The sequence below is a fragment of the Podarcis liolepis genome (assembly GCF_965112155.1).
Source record: "Podarcis liolepis genome assembly, chromosome: 10".
Classification (NCBI taxonomy): domain Eukaryota; kingdom Metazoa; phylum Chordata; class Lepidosauria; order Squamata; family Lacertidae; genus Podarcis; species Podarcis liolepis.
Window position 1 is genome coordinate 57470391 of NC_139562.1, and position 21360 is coordinate 57491750.

At 44.4% G+C, this 21360-nt stretch overlaps 2 protein-coding genes and 1 long non-coding RNA gene across 6 annotated transcripts in view; 2 read left to right on the forward strand and 1 right to left on the reverse strand.

Annotated features, from left to right (window-relative positions):
- LAMB4 (laminin subunit beta 4) overlaps positions 1-13914 on the reverse strand; it is a 69589-nt gene extending 55675 nt beyond the window's left edge. The window contains exons 1-4 of one of the 4 annotated variants that reach the window (XM_083463238.1): positions 13591-13914; positions 8037-8131; positions 6849-6931; positions 1752-1870 (exon numbers count right to left, since the gene is read on the reverse strand). In XM_083463238.1, the coding sequence (XP_083319364.1) occupies positions 1752-1797 (46 nt within the window). In that variant the 5' untranslated portion in view covers positions 1798-1870; positions 6849-6931; positions 8037-8131; positions 13591-13914. Of the gene's footprint in view, positions 1-1751; positions 1871-6848; positions 7052-7996; positions 8132-8250; positions 8301-13590 lie in introns of those variants that run through there. The other 3 variants (XM_083463239.1, XM_083463237.1, XM_083463240.1) reach the window with 3 other exon arrangements.
- LOC310687942 overlaps positions 1-21360 on the forward strand; it is a 234265-nt gene that overhangs the window by 72329 nt on the left and 140576 nt on the right. The gene's annotated exons all lie outside the window — the stretch shown is intronic.
- Positions 13652-21360, forward strand: part of ERGIC2 (ERGIC and golgi 2) — a 33943-nt gene continuing 26234 nt past the window's right edge. The window contains exons 1-3 of the mRNA XM_083463737.1: positions 13652-14003; positions 18589-18661; positions 20490-20635. Coding sequence (XP_083319863.1) covers positions 20530-20635 — 106 coding nt within the window. The 5' untranslated portion in view covers positions 13652-14003; positions 18589-18661; positions 20490-20529. The remainder of the gene's footprint in view (positions 14004-18588; positions 18662-20489; positions 20636-21360) is intronic.

Here is a 21360-nt window from a genome sequence, read left to right on the forward strand (position 1 = left end):
CTGTAACCTGAAGTGTTTGTAACCCGAGGTACCACTGTACCCAGGGTAAAGTGTGTACAAAATGCATCTGTTTGTGAAAATTATGTATGATGCATCGTATTAAGGAAAGCTGGTTTGCAAAAAATGTGTATATTAGGCAAAGTTTCATAGAAAAATGTGCATTTTAGGAGACATTTGCACTAAAATGCTGATTAAATCTCTTGATGACTTTTTCTTCACTTCCTCTCTTTTTTAAATAGCAAACAGATGAGGAAATGTGGAGAACTAAATTTAAAATCGGGGAAAAAAGAAGAACTGAGAGAAACTGGATAGATTTGCCCATCCCTAGCGTAGGACAAAGAACATAGTTGAGGCGAAGGCAATGCCTGACCCTCATTCCAGACCCAGGGATCACTTGAGAGGCAAGTAAACTATGCAAGGAAGCTGAGGGGACACGAATACCAAGAAAGCAGTATGAGGTGAGAGGAGACTGAAATAAGCAGCCAAATCTTTGGCTGCAGACCTCTAGGGCTTGAAAAAAAGGATCCCGTAACCAGTCTGAAAAATTGTTTTCTGTAATAACTATTAGAGGATTGACAAAAAGAAACTACAGACAGTGGTACCTCTGGTTGTGAACGGGATCCGTTCCAGAGGCCCGTTCACAACATGAGCAGAAGAAAACCAGCGGCGGCACTTCTGCGCATGTGCGAGTTGCGACTCGCCGTTTCTGCGCATGCGCGTGATGTCATTTTGCACGTATGCGCATGCGCGAGCGGCGAAACCCAGAAGTAACCCCTTCTAGTACTTCCAGGTCGCCACAGGACGCAACCTGAAAAAACGTATCATGAAGCAAACGTAACATGAGGTATGACTGAAGTAAAATTCAAAAGTGAGTAGTGAACAGTACCATTTTGGGTAAGTGTGCGCCACAGGACCAAAGTATGGAGCTTATCTGGGCTACTGCGTCAGGGAACGGGCAACGACACAGTGTGGGATAGACAGGCAAGACCTCAGCATAGCCAGGTCCAAGAGTTCTCCTGACCCTGTTCAGTTGTGCCACAAAGCGCTGCTCCCCATGTCCACTGTGGCAGCCATCAATAAGTTAAAGCACGGTGGGGGGATCAGCGCTCACCTGACCTCCCAGTGTCTGAGTCGCTGCTGCTGCTTACCAGGAAGGAGAGGGGCAGGGGCAAAGTGGCAGGGAGGTGACTTCCTGGTAAAGAGCAGTGGCTCAAGCGCTGGGATGATTTTAGATCTCCTCGCAGACACAGATAAGTATGTGACCTGGCGTGTAGAACTCTTTGCCGCTAGGAAAATTAGAGCAAATTATATAGCCAAGATAGTCACCAACTGTAAAGGAGATGAATTTATTTGACCCTATCTACATCAAGCTATATTCTATCTTCATCACCAAACTCCGAATATAATTACACATTGTATTAATTAACATTATTTTTTAATGTATTAGTGGCCATGTGACAATTTTAGCCTATAAATTTTATTGTTTAATGTCTTAACCTGTATATTAAGGTACTGTAGGTAATGTCTTGATAATATAAATGTTTCAAGTTTATTGTATGAATCCAGCATATTTTCTTTTAATTGTTGAATGATTCTGTGTACATTGCGGCAGCCTTTGGCTACGTGCAATAAAACTGACTGACTGACTAGTGGCATCCATGATGCGGGCTGGTCACCCACGTCCCGAAGGAGCTGCAAATGGAGAGATAACAGGGGAAATGAAGGAGCGTATTTAAAGTCCTTGAACTTACCGAGTTTGAAAAGGATGGCCAGCGGAAGCCATTTCTTGGTGGGCATCTTTCAGATCTAGACTAAAAACCGACCGTTGTCCGTGTGACGTCACCCTTTGCCTGAGCATCGGTAGTGGGACCTGAAATGAAAAACGTTAGTATGTTTAAGGCTTCCCAACATTATTATCATGTGTTCAAAATCAGCGCTGCTTTTCTAGAAAACGAGGTGCTGGAACTCACCATGAACGCCTCCCTTGATTTCTCAGAATGGCAAGGGCACCCACCTGAGAAGTGCCGGAACCGAGTTTTGTTCCATCCCAGTGCTCTGTCTGTTTTAATTCCTCCCACCACTGTTTGTTGCTATTACCGAAATTGGTAGGCTCTTGGAGGACCAGAAAAAAATTGCTTGGGGGCGGGGGGAGAGGACCAGGGTCCTCAAACCGGGAGTTAGCAGTGGTTTAAAGGTAAAGGGACACCTAACCATTAGGTCCAGTCGTGTCCGACTCTGGGGTTGCGGCGCTCATCTCGCTTTATTGGCCGAGAGAGCCGGCGTACAGCTTCCGGGTCATGTGGCCAGCATGACTAAGTTGCTTCTGGCGAACCAGAGCAGCGCACGGAAACGCTGTTTACCTTCCCGCTGGAGCGGTACCTATTTATCTACTTGCACTCTGACGTGCTTTCAAACTGCTAGGTTGGCAGGAGAAGGGACTGAGCAACGGGAGCTCACTCCGTTGCGGGGATTCGAACTGCCGACCTTCTGATTGGCAAGTCCTAGACTCTGTGGTCGCGCGTCCCCTAGCAGTTGTTTAGTAAAGGTACCCCTGCCCGTACAGGCCAGTCGTGTCCGACTCTAGGGTTGTGCGCTCATCTCGCTCAAGAGGCCGGGAGCCGGCGCCATCCGAAGACACTTCCGGGTCACGTGGCCAGCATGACGAAGCTGCAGCTGGCGAGCCAGCACCAGCGCCGCACATGGAAACACCGTTTACCTTCCAGCTATAAAGAGGTACCTATTTATCTACTTGCACTTAGGGGTGCTTTCGAACCGCTAAGTGGGCAGGAGCTGGGACCGAACAACGGGAGCTCACCCCGCCACGGGGATTCGAACCGCCAACCTTCTGATCAGCAAGTCCTAGGCACTGAGGTTTTACCCACAGCGCCACCCGCGTCCCCAGCAGTTGTTTAAGTAATAGTAATTATTATTTTTCTTTTAAATGATAGCAAACATATAATTGTACGTATAATAAACATATACAGTGGTACCTCGGGTTAAGTACTTAATTCGTTCCGGAGGTCCGTTCTTAACCTGAAACTGTTCTTAACCATCAGCACCACTTAAGCTAATGGGGCCTCCTGCTGCTGCTGCTGCGCCGCCGGAGCACGATTTCTGTTCTCATCCTGAAGCAAAGTTCTTAACCCGAGGTACTATTTCTGGGTTAGCGGAGTCTGTAAACTGAAGCGTATGTAACCTGAAGTGTATGTAACCTGAGGTACCACTGTAGATTAATTTTGTGCAGACTTATGTTTATGCCCGAAATCTTTTAAGTACCTAGCTAAACTGCTGCTCAACAGTCAGTCCCATAGTCAGATAGGAGCTGGGTTAATACATTGATTTTGTGCCTGCAAAATCTTTGTCATCTGCTTTGATTTTTTCTTAAATCAAGCAGTGTATAAATTACAGGACATAAATAAAAAGAAGTACCGTATTTTTCGCTCTATAACACGCACCCGACCATAACACGCACGTAGTTTTTAGAGGAGGAAAATCCGTAAGCATGCCACCCGTAGGCATTCCCTCCATAACACGCACAGACATTTCCCATTACAGTGGTGCCTCGCAAGACAAAATTAATTCGTTCCGCAAGTTTTTTCTTCTTGCGAGTTTTTCGTCTTGCGAAGCACGGTTTCCCATAGGAATGCATTGAAAATCAATTAATGCGTTCCTAGGGAAACCGCTTGCCAGGCTGGCGGTGCGGAGAAGGGCTTTTCTCCCCACTGCAAGCCTTCAGCACAGGTACGGGAACAGAGGGGAAGGCGCGCTGCGCTTTCCCTCTGTTCCCGGGGCTTGCGTGGGAGGAGGGTTTTTCCTCCCCACCGCCAACATTCAGAACAGCATTCTGAATGTTGGCGGTGGGAAGGAAAACCCTTCTCCCACCCCAAGTCTTCAGGACAGCCATCCGAAGGCTGGCGCGGGGAGAAGGTCTCTCCGCCCCCCCCCCCCACGCCAGGCTTCGGTGCATCCTTCAGAGGCTGCTGCCATAGTCACGCGTCACTTCTCCAGCTGGGAGAGGGTCGCGGGGCTATGGCTTCTTTAGCCCCGCGCGCGCTCTCCCGGCTGGAGAGGTGACGGGCGCCTATGGAGGCTCCTGCCATAGGCGTGCGTCACTTCTCCAGCCGGGAGAGGGTCGCGGCAGGCTGCTTTAGCTTCTTTAGCTTCGGAGCATCCTTCCGAAGCCTGGCGGCAGGAAGAGGTGTCCCCGCCCCGCTGCCAGGCTTCGGAGGAGGTCCGAGGACAGCGGGGAAGACACGCTGCGCTTCCCCGCTGTCCCGGAGATTTCCCTATGGGCTTTCGTCTTGCGAAGCAAGCCCATAGGGAAATTCGTTTTGCGAAGCGCCTCCAAAACGGAAAACCCTTTCGTCTAGCGGGTTTTCCGTCTTGCGAGGCGTTCGTCTTGCGGGGTACCACTGTACTTTTTAGGAGGAAAAAAGTGAGTGTTATGGTGCAAAAAATACGGTAATAATAACACATCATGTTTCGTTTCCACACTGTTCCTGCTTTTTCTCCCACAGAGGTTTATATTGCATGGGCATAGATGGATTTCTGCACTGTTGGAAAGGAAATTATTCTGCACACACAAACAGTGAGTTATCCCTGAAAGTCTCATGAAGCTGCTACATTATAATTACGTAAATGTCTGCCCCACCCTTCCTAAACCCACGACTTGCCATCCAACCCAATTAAAAGCATTACGAAACTTTAAAACGCTTAAAAACACATTTTAACACAGCAATATATCCAAGCGCAGTGGTTCTAAGCTAGCAGGAAACCATTGTCTTTCAGCACCAAATGTGAACAGAAATGTCTTCAGATGATTGAGATGGGGACAAACACAGCTGACCAGGGAGGGAGTTCCATCATTGGGATCCCACCACGGAGAAGGCCCTGCTGTAGGTCACAGCTCCCTAGGCAACACCCATTAGGCACATGACTAGTGGATGCCGCGGCCATTGGTGGCATGTCACATGACATTTCACACAATGACACCAAATCACTTGTCTCGCCATTTACAAATATAACCGTGAACCCAAGGAAGAGGCTAGTTCTTTCAACATGCAGATCTCTTAAATTTAATAGTAAAATAGTCTTATTATTTAATCTTACTAGAAAATCATCCCATTCCAGGCATGAAAGTGTTCAAGGATGTGGAAAGTGAGCGCGGTCCCAACTAAAGAGCACTAGCAACTTAAGTTGACAGAATATGCACAACTTGCAGATTTAACATATAGAAGAAGAGAGCAAGAAGAACATACGTTTAAAGAAGATTGGAAAACATTTATTGAGTATATGGAAAATGACTGTGTACAGCTGAAAACGCTGGCAGCGTTAAGATAAATTCAACAGAGTAAAGAATTATTGATGGATGTAAAAGTGGAAAATTGATTTGAATGGTTATACTAAAACATGCAAGGATGTAGAATATGTAAAATGAACCATGGAAAGAAAAGAAGGGAAGTCATTGCGTATTTTAAAGTTTGTAAAATGCTTATTTGAAATTGTGAAACAGAAATTTTAATAAAAAATATTATTAAAAAAGAAAGTGTTCAAAGATCTCTTAAAAGCAGAATGGATGTCAATAAATTTCAAGCGAGGGGAAGAAAGTCACACACAAAATATTCATTATTACATATTGAAACAAATGGAGAAGTTGTTCTGATGGGCAACCATGCAAATGCTTGAGGTCTCAAGCCTAGAACGGCAATACTAAAGGAAAAGAAGTGCTATTAATTACAGTGATACAATACATCTGCACCACACAAAGAGAAAAATGCAAAATGACCCCTGTCAAAGTCGCATGTGATGGATAAAGGCATTTCTAACTGAACTCCAGCTTCTTCTGCAAGTTTATATGTAGCTCTTGGGAGTTCCTGGCACATTAATAAACATGTTAACTTTGTTCAAAAGGAAGCAAAAGATTCTTCCAGGAAACATGTTGTATTTTTCAGTGGAAAGAAATAAGGACCATCACAAGAAAGTAACTATGAAATTTTTTTTGCTAAGATGAGGAATTGATTCCAATTGATTCAGAAAGGAGCATCCTTGCTCAGATAAGTGGACAGGATGGGTGCTAAGAATATAATACTTTCTTCCAATGTTTCTTTTATTTTTTTTGTGGTGGGAGGATAATTATTAATAGAAAACATGAGAACGTTATACTAGACTTTTCACTATCACAGAACCACTGAGCACTAATGGCAAAATTACATTCGACAAAATAATGAGATCTCTACAACACTGGTCTTCAAATGGTGGGCCAGAACCCACAAGTGGATCTTGTCTGATGCAAAGTGGATCACAACGGAACCACTACTCACCATTCAAATATATGGTAAAAGTTTAAGAAACAGGTCCCCAAAGGCATGTTTGGGTTTAAAGTGGGTTCTGGGTCTGAAAAGGTTGAAGACGCCTGCTCTACAATATTAAGTTTTGAATCATTTTGGTTGAAGAGTCCTCATAGCACCATTTCTAAAGAAAGTTTACAGCTGTTGCGGCTAGTAATACTGAAACATAGCAAAGATTCCCCTCATAAGCTGGAAATCCAAAGGAAGTATCGTTGCAAAGTACCAAAGCCCCAACACACAGGACCACAACTGAACAACGTGGCAACATTAGAAAGCTTGGTATGTCAGCTGTAACAATAGGTTTCTGCTATCTCGCAATCTTAAGCCGACATTTGACATTAAGATTCTTGTATGTCTAACAATACTTAGAACACAGCACAAGCTAGTGGTCATTAAAGTGTTCTCTCTCCTTATAGGAGAAGCTTAGCTTAACTGGCTTAATGCAGACATCCCATATTCCAACAACTCAGGAAGAACATTGAAGCTTACAAAATGTCTTACCTGGTCTTTGAATTATAAGCGATTGTAGAAACAGGTACGGCAAAATGAAGGCAGGGAAGTAAAGTCGTAAGTCTCCGATAGAGCTAAAAGAAAGAAAAGTGTTTTCCCCTCAGGCACCTGGGTGTAGATGAAAATGAGAGCTAGTCTAAAACCTGCCAAAGAGGTGATTTGTTAAGCTATCCTGCCTGGATTTTTTTGGCAAAAGCAGATGTATGTATTGAAGACGGCATTAGATTCATCTGTAGGTAAAGTGGGAGGTGTCATTACTTTCACTTGGTTATAGAAGTAATTAGGGGGAAACGCCATTGAAGCATGTGAATTAAGGTTCTCAGAACAGCACTAATAGATTTATAGCATATTATTCACTAACGGCCTCAAACCCGGCATTGCTCATGAATTTTAAGAAATTTAAAAAAATGTGTTTTGAAATCAGTGGTTAAAATCAGAGCGCTTTGAAAGGTTCAGACCGTCATTGGGACTCAAAACGGCATCTAATTGACCTAGATTAAAATCTGCTCCTTGATCTCAGGAATCATCATGCAGACTTTGGTTATTATTTTTATAAAAATCTCTTTAAGAGGTGTCCAAATGCTTAGTGAACAAACAAAAAGCTTTCCAAAACCTATAGTAGATTATGCATCTACTATATTAGACTAGCAGAAAGTTCCTGGTGCTGCCTGGGAATTCCAAGAAACCCAAAAATCTGTGATTTTTAAATGGGTAGTGTAATTTGTGAGTGGAGGGGCTGTGATTGTGCACACATATGCATGCATGCATGCACGCACGCACGCGCACACACACACTGATGCTCAGTGCATCTGTTGGCAACCAAACGTAGGTGAAAACCCCCCAACCCCCACCTCCTGCAGCCTTTTTTGTAACTATCACACCAAAGTCAAATTTCAGTCTGCCATCTTGATTCAAAATGGCGCCCAATGTCCGAACATAGACAAAGACCACCACCTCCACCTTGGGAATCTTTGTGCCAAGCTGGGTGCCAAATAACTCAAGAGGCAACCAGACTGGCACAATTGTGACCTGTCACACCGAAGAGGCAACAGAACTGTAGTCCCAACAACATCTTAGGATGGTACCATCTTGGCAGTCCTGTGTCAAATTCTCCATCTCTATAGTGTCATCAAACTTACTCTGTGTCCTTGCATTCTTACGTGCTCTGTGTTTCCTCACCTCTACTGCACATGGAGAAGTCTCAATTGCTGTGTAAATTGCATGTAGAGAGAAGTGAAATCCATACTCCATAGGCCCCATAGATATTGCGGATTCTGTGGAAAACAACAAATTGCATTTTAAGCAATTTTGTTCTACAGCAAAACCAATGTCATTCAATCAGCATTACATTTTTGCAGGGGTTTCAATAAACAATGCTAAGAAATGGCAATACTTAAAAAAATATGTAGTATTGTGTCAGGTCTCTTGATTATTGCACCTCCTTCTAACTGAGCAAATGAAATGTTTCATACTGAGAAAAGGAGCATGAAATCCCCTTTGAAGATTTCCAAAGCGATTTCACACCTGGTATACAGGAGTCAACATGCTTAGAGAACATTTGTACAGGCAAATATACTCCGTATGACCTGCTGGAACAAGCCACACTCAGCCAATTTGCGCAGGTGGAGATATTTAAGGACAAGACCTTTCACATTAGAAAGAAGAGATTTCTGCAGATGATAAATTTATTTGTAAAATTGTCAGGAAACGGAGGTTTACTGTTCCAGGGTCCAGTAGTTTTTGGGGGGTTTTACTATTAAAAAATAATAACATGGAATAGTCTCCATTTATTGAATGACTGTGCCCCAGCAAAGAGCGTGGGGCTTTGCCAAGTGCCGGCTAACCCTACCAGGAAGAGGCACCTGAAATTAGTAAAAAGTTGAGAGCGGGTGCTTTTGATGAAAATCTCAAAGGTATTTTAAAGGCTACCAAAATGGAGAGACAGGACATAACTGTGAAACCATTGGTTTAAAATTAGTCCACTTAGGCAACCCATAAAGCTTGCCCCACCGGCTATTCCTCACCCCAGATGGTTTGTGGATGACACCTTTTTCTGCATTCAGCTACAGTAAAACAGTAAATAACCTTATATGCACCCTGCTTCTCTGAATGTTGAAAATTTCCAGGGGGTGCAGAGCTTGCCCAGGTTTGGTTTCCACTGGAAGGAGGTCAGTGGAGGATTATTGTATTATTTAAATTCATTCACACAAATACAAATTGAGCATAGGTAGACACTATCAGGCTGAAAGCCAATGACACTGCCCCAAAGCAGATTTCCAGGGGACACCAAGCACCCTCAAAACATTGTTAGCTTTGGGCAGGCACCCCCAAACTCGGCCCTCCAGATGTTTTGGGTCTACAATTCCTATCATCCCTGCCCACTGGTCCTGTTAGCTAGGGATGATGAGAGTTGTAGTCCCAAAACATCTGGAGGGCCAAGTTTGAGGATGCCTGGCTTTGGGCATCTTTAGCTAGTATATGTCGGAACTCTGCACGACCGAGCTGAGATAGCTCCTCCTCCTCCAGTCAAGTCTTCGGAATCTCCTTCGACAGTGATTAACAACCTAAGCCTTTGATGAGGCTCCAGGCACATTCCCATTCCACAGAGTACCCATACAGCAGCAGAAGGACGAGAAAAATATGAGCTACATTGCTACGTTTTATTTCTAACTACGCAGACAGAAAAGAATATACATCTTCTCTCTGTGAGAGACAGAGACCAACTGAGACAAAGAAACAGGAAACCAGTAACAACAACATCCGTCTCCCATCTCCCGTGAGACTTCCAACAGTCTGGAATGTAAACAGAGTCTTGTGACTCCAAAAACTGCACAGTGGCATAAACAAAAATCGAACAGTATATTCTGCAACATGTAATTGACACAACAGTAGAGCATCGAGGGTGGATTTATATGGTCCAGCTACGCATCCTTGCAGTTTCTTAGTTATTCTGTGATGCTTCCTCAGTGTGCAACATTTGAGAGGTGCTCTTGCAACAAAGCACAACAAATGTGAGACAACCCCACCCCCTTCCACCAGAACATTATAGACACTAAGGGATGGCTCGGTCGGTGTAGCATGCAACTCTTAATCTCAAAGTTGTGGGTTTGAGCATCACAGGGGGTTGGACTAGATGACCCTCTTGGTCCTTCCCTATTTATTTATTTATTTATTTATTTATTTATTTGCATTTTCAAAACAGGAACAGAGAGCATAACCCCCTTACAACCCACTTACAACTTCGTACCAAATACAGCATGTGTACATAGACCATATGACTTCCCTTCCACCCTTTTCCTGGTCCCTTTGCTTTTCAACCATTCCGAATAATCCACATCTTTTTTTAATCATTAACCAATTTGTTATCTATTTAAAAACTCTATCTATTTCAACTCTGCTGGATTTACTCGAGACCTGCTAAGCATTTGTTTATACTGGTTCTCAAAATATTCCATAAACATTTTCCATTCCTCCTTTTAATCCTTATCTTCGTTTTCTCTTATCCTGTTCGTCAGACCAGCCAGTTCAGCATATTTGAACATTTTACGCTGCCATTCTTCCTTAGTGGTTACTATCCTTGTTCTCCACCTTTGTGCCAATAAGGTTCTACCTGCGGCGGTGGAGAAGTGGTCCCTTCCAATTTGATTATTCTAAATGGCTAAGAGTTTGAATTGGGCCTTTCCGGCTAATGACCTCATCTTCCATGATTTGTGATATGAAAAGTTACAGGATTTCAGCAGGAAGCCCCACAACCATGCAAGGACTATATAAAATGAAGTCATTCTGGCCCCATTAACTCCCCTCAATCCCCTCCTAATCTTACATCAATACCAAGAGTTAAGAGAGTTTGGTGATTAAACTGTTAACTTTAGTCCCACTTAGGTCATGGATATTAAACTGGATTAAATGCCAAATCCTGGGGCTTAACTGATTTGTCAACGAGGCTGTTGTTATAAGAATTCTAAGGTCTCCAAAATAGAATAAATGTTTATAAATGCAGAAGGCAAACAAATACGTAAGTATATAAAGCACATGTCTGATACACTACAGGGGAACAATCCTGAAGCCATTTTGACTTTCCCAAATGGACCTCAATTTTTTCTCTGCAAGGAGGAAGGAAATGGGAAAAGCTTTCCAGTTGTCTTTGGACTGTAGGGGCTTACACCTCCCTGCAAATACAGCCAGGCAAGTATCTGTTAAGCTGAGCACACTATCAATATGCGTAAGAGATTCAGGAACTAAAGTATTTGCCATCTCAAAGGATTGGCCAGGCTACCCAGAAAATGCAGCCAAGAAAGGCATTGTCAGGTATCCTGGCAGACAGGAGAGAAGCAACACACTCACATTTCTGTGGGAGACCACCTCCTTCTGTGATGTATGTATGATGTTTTTTTTTGGGGGGGGGTAGTCGTGAGCTACGGGGTGGGCAATTTCAAAAGTCTTTATAGGGGCTTGCGCACCCTTCTTCGGGGTTCTCCTCCCTCCTGCGTGTGGTGAGTGGGGACCCTGTTGCAACAGTTCATTTCCTTTAATAAAGCTCAGGCTTACTAGCCACTTGGCTTTCAATATACTCTGGTTGGCCTTTGCTTTCTCTCCGACCAATAGAGATCTCCCGAGGGACTGTATATGGGCTTTAGATACCCCGTAAGGAAATTAGAGGTATTTTTCTTATAACACTGTGAAGTGTTGATGTTTTAAACAAAAATCACCCTTTTCCCTTATGGGGTATCCAGGAGCCCATATAGAGTCCTTACATAGATTCCCTATTGGTAGGAGAAAATAACAGAGGCCAATCAGAGAATATTGAGAAGCAAAAGCAGCTAGTAAGCTTGTTCTTGATTGATCTGTTGCAACAGGGTGCTCCCCTCACACGCAGGAAAGGAGGAGGACCCAGAAAAATGGCACGCAAGGCCTTATAAAGACTTTTGAAATTGCCACCCTGTAGATCAAGACCACCCCCAGAAACATCATACATACATCACAGAAGGGGTGTAACCTAAGACCACCCCTCAGATACATCACACCTACATCACAGAAAAGGCGGTCTAAAACAGAAATTTTAATATTGTTTTTCTCCTGTTGTTGTTTATCTCCTGTCTGGCAGGTTACTTGATTGGATTTCCTGGGTAGCCTGGCCAGTCTTTTGTAATGATAAATACTTAGTTCCTGGGCCAGGTCACAGGCTCACACCCTATTCAAACACAGACATGCCCTTAAGACAGGATTTGTGAGGGAAAAGACAATGGGGAGGTTTCCCACTTTGACCTTACAGAGAAAACATTTGCTCAGTTTAGGAATCAAAATGGTTCCAGTTCGGTCTTCCTGTGCTGATCTATGTACAGTGGTGCCCCGCAAGACGAATGCCTCGCAAGACGGAAAACCCGCTAGACGAAAGGGTTTTCCGTTTTTGAGCTGCTTCGCAAGACGATTTTCCCTATGGGCTTGCTTTGCAAGACGAAAACGTCTTGCCAGTGTTCCGATTTCCCCCCGCTTTCCCCCCTTTTTCTAAGCCGCTAATAGCCTTTTAGCCGCTAATCTGCTAAGCCTTTAATAGCCGCTAAGCCTTTAATAGCCGCTAAACCGCTAATAGCGCTAATCCGCTAATAGGGTTGCTTCGCAAGACGAAAAAACCGCTAGACGAAGAGACTCGCGGAACGGATTATTTTCGTCTTGCGAGGCACCACTGTATGTGCTTGGTTATGAACACTTATGAACATTACCATATATCTAAGACTTCAAAATTCCTATCACATCAACATACCGGCAGCAGAAACATCAAGGGTGGAGAGAGGAAAAATCCTCCTTTCCCTCTATCTTACCAGCAATATGCATTTCGGGAACGTGTTGCATTAGCTTCTGTGCTGAGCAAGAAGTGACATTTTCGGCCTACAAAAGTCATGTCAGGAGTGAAGTCTGTGGCAAGCTTTGTGTGCATGCTCTTGCGGTGTCACCTCTACAGTCAACGGTGAATCTGCACCCTTGTAGAAGACAATAGCGACTTTCCTATCACAATACTTCCCAAACATGCTACTTTTCAAGGGCTTTCTAAGTTCTAAGTTGACCTAATAACATGGAATACGATGATGTTGTATTGTAAAAATTGGGCTTTGGCTTTTGCTGCCCAACTTCCCATGGGACTCTGAGTCCCATGCGCTTTAAAAATTGCAATTTTTGACATTTTGCAGGCTCTAGGCTCACGTCCTCTCCACACAGCTGCTAATGTTACAGCCTTATCTTCAGAAGGAATAAGTGAAGACATGACTCTTCCTCTTCCTGAATGACAAACTGCCAATATAATGTATATATATATGCGCGCGCACACACACACAAATATATATATATAATATGTATATAAATATATACTGTGTATATATACCTCGCCTTTCCCCCAGCCTGTCTCAAGGTGGCTGACGGATAAAAATAAAAGATAAAAATAAGAACTGCTAAAAGCATAGGGGGAAATCCCTGCCCTGAGGGGAATCATAGAACTGGAAGGATCATCTTCGTCCAACTTTGCCCACAGGCATCCTTGGTCGGGCTTGAACCCTCAACCTTCTGATGAACAACCGAAACGCGCTGATCTATTGCGCCACAGGAAACATTTCTCTCCCGGCGCACTGGGCTGCGCACGCAGGCCGCCAGCGACCCCTGCTGGTTCCGGGAGGAAAGACTCTTGCGCCGCGGACTGCCGCGCGTTTCAAAAAACGAGCCGGACGAGGGCGCGGAATCTTACCATAGAGCCTCGGGTAGAGGCTAGAGAGGCGCCCACTTCCGATCCGGCTTCTTTCCCCCTCCGGGCGCGCTGCTTCCGGTGAGCGCGGGCGGGGCGACCGGCGGTGCCCTGAGCCGCTTCCGAATCGGTCCGGCTGGCTGGCATCGCCGCCTTCGCCGGAGCTGCCGGGCGCTTCACCTGCTGCCTCTGCCGCCCCGATCGCCGTCGAAGACGGGCAGGAGGTGCCGGTGCCGCCGGGCTCGCTCTGGACCGGGTGGAGATGCTGCGGGGAAGCTGAGCGCGGGAGGCGGAGAGGGAACGGGCGCCTGACTCGCCGCGATCGCCGAGCTCCCGCTCCGTTTTCGCCCACCTGGATGCCCCTCGCTCCCGCCGAGGCGCGCTGACACCCCACCCCCCTAAGCAGGGGAATCGAGGTACATCTCTCCTTCCTCCTTCCCCATGTTCGTGGCTTCCTCGACTCTTAAATATTTTGCCCCGTGACGCTTTCACACGTGACGCCGGTCGCGCCTCTTTCCGCACGTGTGAATGCCGCTCCTGCGGATCAGAACGGAAAGGGCTTTCGGGATCGCGTCGCCGCCGAAGCGGGTTTCGAATCTAGGACGTGGGGACGCGCACGCAAGCAGCTTGTCACAGGGTTTGACATGTTAGAGACCGGGAGCAACTGGAACGTGGGGACGCGCAAGCAAGCAGCGTGTACAGGGTTTGACATGTTAGAGACCGGGAGCAACTCCTTCCTGGCCTGTGCTGTGTGCGAACGGTGTCCTGTGATGGATGGGGTGCGAAAAAGACTCTAGTGCGAAGCCTGCCGCGTATTAACCACGGTTTCTTTCAGTTAGTCAGCGCTGGACTTGTTCCATTACTAGTGGGGCATTTTGAGAAAGTGGATCTCGCGTGTAGAACTTGTCTAGGAAATGGGAAGGCAGCTTTGCAACATCTCCACTGGCATATGCTCTGGTGCGTGGGCATAGGTGGTGGGGGGAGGGGAGTCAACTAAATCAATGCAAAACAAGACAAATCTGAGGTTGTCTTCCTCTATCAAAAATACTGGCTACGCCCATGTTCTTGTGCATAGGCTCCTCCACCAGACCTGCTGCGCTGCATTTCTCTTAACGCACAACATTGAAAAAGAGACTTGCGCTAGCAAAAGGACTCTTGGGCCAGTGGATCCACAGCGCTGCATATGACCCCAGACCTGTTCTAAATCTCAGTCTGTGAAAATACCTTATAAACTGGTTTGTAAAGTCAAACATAAATCCTAAAATGTAAATGGCTTAGAATCATAGAATCATAGAGTTGGAAGAGACCACAAGGGCCATCGAGTCCAACCCCCTGCCAAGCAGGAAACAACCCCCTGCCAAGCTTCTATCTTGCATTAATACTATTCGTGTGTGTGTGTGTGTGTGTGTGTTTGTGTGTGTGTGTGTAGGGACGGTGTAAGGGAGTCAAAAAGTGCCCTGTGTGAAAATTCCTTTTAATTCTTCTCCCCCATAATAACTGATTTAATTCACATTCACAATTGTAGGTCATCATTTATGAAAATTCCTCGAGGGCACTTGTCCTTTCCCTGTTGTTTTAATAACCGTTAGGATTTCTGAGAGTATAAAGATGTGGCCGATGAACTGTTCATATACACTTCAATCTCGCCTGGAATGTTTGCAGTTTTTATGAGTTTGAGAGTTTTTATAAACTTCTCTCCTGATTCTTGCCTCTCTCTCCTCTTAAAAGTGTTTATTTTCCTGATATGCAAATTTGCTATTCCTAGTGGCTTCCCCTTTGATTCATTCTTTCATCATTCCGTTATATTCTTTGCCCGAATCAGTACCCAATACCATATAAAAGGATGTCTGCCGGGGGATGTTAATGTCTTTTAAATCACAGTATTCATTTCTGCTATTGAAGCAACATGTGGAGGCTACACTTCTTGCAAGAAATGGGTTTGCAATCTGGTCTTTAGAACAGATATGTAATGTGTGTATGTGTATTTGTGTGTGTATATATATAATGTAAATATATTTCAGTGTCCATCCACTGGATTTGCAATGTAATCCCATGTACACATTACTTTGGGAGTCACTTGCATTGAGTTCGGGTGCAAACAGACTTCAGATTTGTCCGATAATGAAACCTGTTGCCTTGGTTACTTGACAGATTGCAATAATACTTTGCTTGCTAAAGGAGTAGCGAGTTGGTCTCTTGTTAAATATTGGAGTCTTAGGTAGAGTGCTGAGAAATAGATGAGAGAGAGAGAGAGAGAGAGAGAGAGAGAGAGAGAGGAATGAAAAAAGAATTCCTGGGTTCCTGTGACAGGCACATTTCCTCCTATCTGGCTTTGTCTGATAGGTGGCTAAAGATAATTTGGCAGCTGCTGATAGGCTGCCGTGGCAGAGGAGTGTGTTTTGTGGGGGGAGACAGGTAAGATGGTTGCAGAACAGGATTCCTGTTTGACGTTGAAAAGTTAATGTCCAGAACTGTTTATCTTAACTGACTCACATTGTAATTATGGTTGGGCACATTAGCACAGTAGTATAGCCTGCCCTCAATCCATTATAACATTGCTTACTGCCTTTTTGAATTCACTGCATGGAAATTGCTTCTTTCACAAATGCTTTCCAGAGGTAGGAAGAGAGTCCCTGTGCTTGGTAGAAATTTGCAGCCTAATTCCACCTTCTATAGGGCCAGCGGATGCTTCTGATGCAACAATGGTTGCAAGCGTTGATTCCTGTCCTGAACTTGGCTGCAGGACGCTAGCATCTAAGTCTTGCTGTAGCTTCTTGGGGGCGCATGCTTATGCTTGGATGGGGATGGGGAACCTGTGATCTTCCAGATGTTGCTGGAGTTCAGATCCCATCATCCCTGACCATTGGGCAGGCTATCCGGGGCTGATGGGAATCGGAGTCCCGCAGTGCTGGTTTCCTGGCCCTGTGCTAGGGTGACAGAGCCATTGCCACCACCTGTGTCCTTGGCTCAGCCCTCAACTGCATAGATCTGTTCTCCAGCTCTGTGCTACCTGTGGGTCCTGCTGTAGTGGAACTAAGGGTGAGTTATGGAGCCAAGTGTCGCCTTGCAGCGGGGCAGTGGAAACTAGCACGCGATTTAATGCTTTGCAGGAAATGTGTGAGAGGGCATGAATTACACTCCCTTGAGAACTCTCTGATCTGTGATCTGATCTCCGTTTGCTTCGAAAGAACAGGAAGGAGAAAGGCTACGGAATAAACCTCTTTGGCCTGCTAAAGTTAGCCACCATTGTGTCCCAGTGGAGCATGTGAGTCACAGCCAATTTAAATCCCATTGCTTTTAATGAAAGCCATGACTAACTTTTAATTGGATCAGAGCCTTTCTCTAATAACAGGTCTACTGGCTTCTTACATGTATGTTTCTGTTAAGCTTGGCAAAGCGGTGTCATGTGGTCAACGAGTCCAGCTAATCAAAACTTACTTAGAATGATGCTTGATTTCTGCCCCCTTTTAAAGCCACTTAGTCCCTGCAGTATCTAGGATTCAGGTTTAAGAGGGGTAATGCCTCTGGCAGGGGACCCTCAGCTCTCACCTGTGGCTCCTAGAACCTGTCCGCATGCAACAGCGGTCACACCCCGGGATCGGCTAAACCAGGTGAGGGTACCTGGTGAGTCTCAAACCCTCTGTGAGTTAAGGACTTCCACTTGCATGAGAAGACAGGCTCTGGAGACTTGTACTAATGCCCATTAGATAAATAGCAGGGATTTGGTAACACTGGAGAATTTGTAGTGTATTTGGTGCCAGGATGGATTCTGTTCCATCCTGCACTAAAAATGATGCTTGGGAAGGCGAGAGCTTTGTAATTCATGATTATAGGTGCACTGTGGATTGATCAGTGATTTTTTCCCCTTGCCGCTTGTGCGTTTGCCCTCCTAGGTGTGTGACATCATACTGGGTTCATAAGGAAAGGGTTAACTAATGGTAAAATGACTAACCTATAGGAACCCAAAGGGAGGAGTTAGAGTTAAGAAGTCAGTCTAGAGTTAGAGAAGGGAGAGGGAAGATAAGTCTTTGGGTTGGGCTAGTCTGATGCCAGAGAGTGAGAGAATCTGTTAAGAGGAGTCAGCCAAACAGTTGAGATAATCAGTCAGAAGGTATTAGGAAGGTAAAGAGACTAAGCATAAGAAACTGGCAAGAAAATTAACTGAGAAACCATACTTGTTAATGCTTACAAAATAAACTAGTTTATTTGATTTAATTTTAACAACTGTCTGGACTCCGTGTGTACCCGAGAGTGGCAGCGGGGAAGCGAGCACAGTGGTGGCACAGGGATCAATAGACCGTCAAATGTCCGGGGACCCTGTGTGATCGCTACAAAACTCCGTACCAAACAACCACATGGGAGTCCATTTCATCTATATAAAAGCATTTCATTGCAGATAGTCTTCCAGTGTAATCAGAACCCTGCCAATATAGTGGATTTCAAAATATGAAAGATCTCAGCTATTCTGCGTCTTAGTTAGCCTCTTCCCTTTCTCTCACTTTGCGTTGTCCATTTATTAAATACTTTAGTGCCCACCTTTGTGCTTTTTGAGCATTTAAGGTCCCCAACTCTAATTTGTGGGTGGCCATCTGATTGGATTTTATTCTGGTGCTGATCTGATTTTAGGATATATTTTAACTGATTGCCTGATTTTATGTTATGTGTTATACATTTGATGTTAGCCACTCTGAACCCAGTTTTGGCCAGGGAGGGCGGGGTATAAATAAAAATTATTTTTTTAAATTTTTTTATCTTATCTTATTTTGACCTGCTTCATTTCCCTCCAAACCTGGTTATGAATTATTTATCCTTCTCTGACTCCAATCAATTTCAGCATTACCAGGTGCCCAAATAAGTTGCAGCACCTTTCCAGTTCCAGTGGCTCTGCTGTCAAAGAGAATTAAGTTTCCAAAATGCAATGGGGCGATGGAAACAGAGCATCTCCCTGAGAGTTTAGGTGCATTTGAAACACCTTTCATGACTGTAGTCTCTTCCTTTCAGCATCTCTGCTCATTGTCCTGTTGCACGACCTCTGCAATACAAATAACGACTGCAAGAGGAACTGAAGGCCAAGGTAAGATCGTTCATTTGCTAGATTCCTTCTTTCTTTCTTTCTTTCTTTCTTTCTTTCTTTCTTTCTTTCTTTCTAAAACTGTGCTTTCACAAATGGAATTGTGTTTGAGTTTTAATGTGTTTGAATTTCCAGGGAAACTTCCAGCAAAATGATTTTAAGCCCAGCTTGGTAACTGCAAATGAGGAAAGCAAATAGTAGTGGAATTTACATAATTCATGTACGCTTTGTATTTTAAAAGCTTTTTAGGTTGTGAAATCTAAAACAGCATAATGTGGGAGACTTCATAGCTGTTTCATAACTGCCTGAATGCAAGCTATGTTAAAAAAATAAATACCATTTAAATATTCTTGCCAGGATATAATCTTCTGGCCACAGCCATGTGTTACCTTGGACAGCCACCCCCTACCTGATGTCCTTGGTTGAATTCTGACTCCCACCAGCAATAGCCAGCATGTTCAATGGTCAGAGATGGTGGAGGGGAATTGCCAGAAGCAGTGTTAGAAGCTCAGATATATAAGCTAGGTGCCAAATGGCTCCTTAAACTGGGGTTACAGTTGCCAAAATGTAATGCCTGGTTGTCATTTTGGGGTCAGATGGCTTGAAAGTTGTATTTTTCAGTGCAACTTTTTGGTTCCTGAAAATCGTTCTGTGCAGATAAAATATAACGGATAGAATTCTACAGGAATGGGTTATTAGTATGTGAAAACAGTCAAGACTGAAGGAACCCCAGGCATGCGCCGCATGGTCGCAAGTGGCCAATAGCCAGGTGCGAAATGCGCCTGGCGAATTTTTGAATGCAGGCTAAAAGCATCTGAACTTGAGCAAGGCTGATCTTGGTTAGCAAGTGTTGCTAAATCCATCTTTGCTTGGTAACATGAATGCTCGAGCAGGTGGGGAAAAGCAGTGTTTAACCTTTCTGCTGTGATTGCTGTTAATCCGCAGCCAATCCTCTAGGGGTTGTTTTCCCCCAGACAGGCACCACACTTGGGAAGAAGCCTAGCTGTAGGGACAAATTCCTAGTACGTGCACTAGGTTCAATATTATTCTGCCATATGCATTAGATGTCAAGGTTGGCATAACTGAAAAAGGTCAGCATAACTGGCAGGGAAAAAGAAAACTGCAACTTCCATGAATGATTCCACAAAAGTGGCTGTCAGAGCAAAATAGCTCCAGGTATCTGTTTACACTTGAAGAGGAAACTTTTTTTAGTTAACGTTGACACACAAATTCCGTTTTTCCTGATTTGCACTCACAGTTATTATTTGTAGTCATGGTGTCACTTATAAGCAGCAAGAAAATCACAAGAGCTTGTTGAGTATCTCAAGGTCAACAGAGTTGTGGGAATATTTAAATAACAGCATCTGTTTCCAGGATCTTAAGTTGTGTATTATTGGGCTAGGTCACATGATGCCTTTTTGCTGACCCATAAAATGTTAAGTCTCCATAGCCATTCTTATGACTAAAAGGGCCATGGACTCTCAAGTGAAACAGAGATTAGTGACATTGGCAGGAGATTTTAAAAAGCGTGAGGTTGGCGTGTGCCTCAAAAAGAGACTTAATCTTGATTTAATTTCACGCTGCAAATGTTGATAGTTGCTTTAGCCAACCAAGAAAATAACCGTTAATGCTGATGCCTGATATCCTAGGGCAGGGTGCCTTTTCACTTCAGTAATTTTATAGAACTGGGGTTATTAAATCCCGGAGAGTTTTGTGCTCATCTTGGCCACCTCATTTCAGTTGCGGTAGGGAATGTTGAGAAGCTCAGAAGGAGCGGTTTTTTTTTAAATTACAATTTTGTTACCATTGGACTTTCCTCTCTTAAATACAGAGTGAATATATGAAGGAAGGCGTTGAGGAATCAGCTGAAGATGAGGCGACTGAATCGGAAGAAGACTTTGAATTTAATGAAGGAATTGGATGCCTTCCCAAAAGTCCCTGAAAGCTACATAGAGACCACGGCAACTGGAGGAACAGGTAAGCCCTGCTGGCAGATTTAATTTCCATTTTTAAGAATTATGTTCAACCAAAGGTGGGCCGCTGTTGAATCATTTGCTCTAGCAAGCTGCATTAGCATAATAAAAAAGGATACAAATATTTAGAAGAGCAAGCTGTCGCACAGTGATTTTCAAACTTCACATTAAAGAAACTTGCCAATATAGTTTTAATATGGTTTGAGAAAGGTAATGGAGGCCCCACAGCCCAAATTGGTTCTATTCGGAACTGCACCCAATTTTCTCCCTCCTCTTCTTTTTTTAAAAAAATATTTTTTATTGCTCGATTTCCACATAACAAATTATCAAACCATATAATCACCTACATAATTTCCCCCCTTTATTTCCTCCCCCCCCCACCAAGGACTTCCCTCAGCTCCTCTCCCTGATTTCACTGCACATATTTTCTCTTCATATGATAAAATTGTATATATCCTTACATATCTGTCCATCATGTTATCAACAATAAATTTGTGTATAAATCTCTTCTTCTACCCCCAGTGGTGGAGGGCAGGACGCCAAGGGGCAGAGCAAACCACCCGGTGACACACACACGACGTCCATACGGACTGCTCATGTGTGGCATCCCGTGCGGTCGCCATGCGAGAGGCACTCTGTATGCGCAGCGCCCATACTGACTGCGCGTGCCCTTGGACACTCTGCAGCTGGGGGGAGGCAGGAGCCATCTTGTCACACACACACACACAC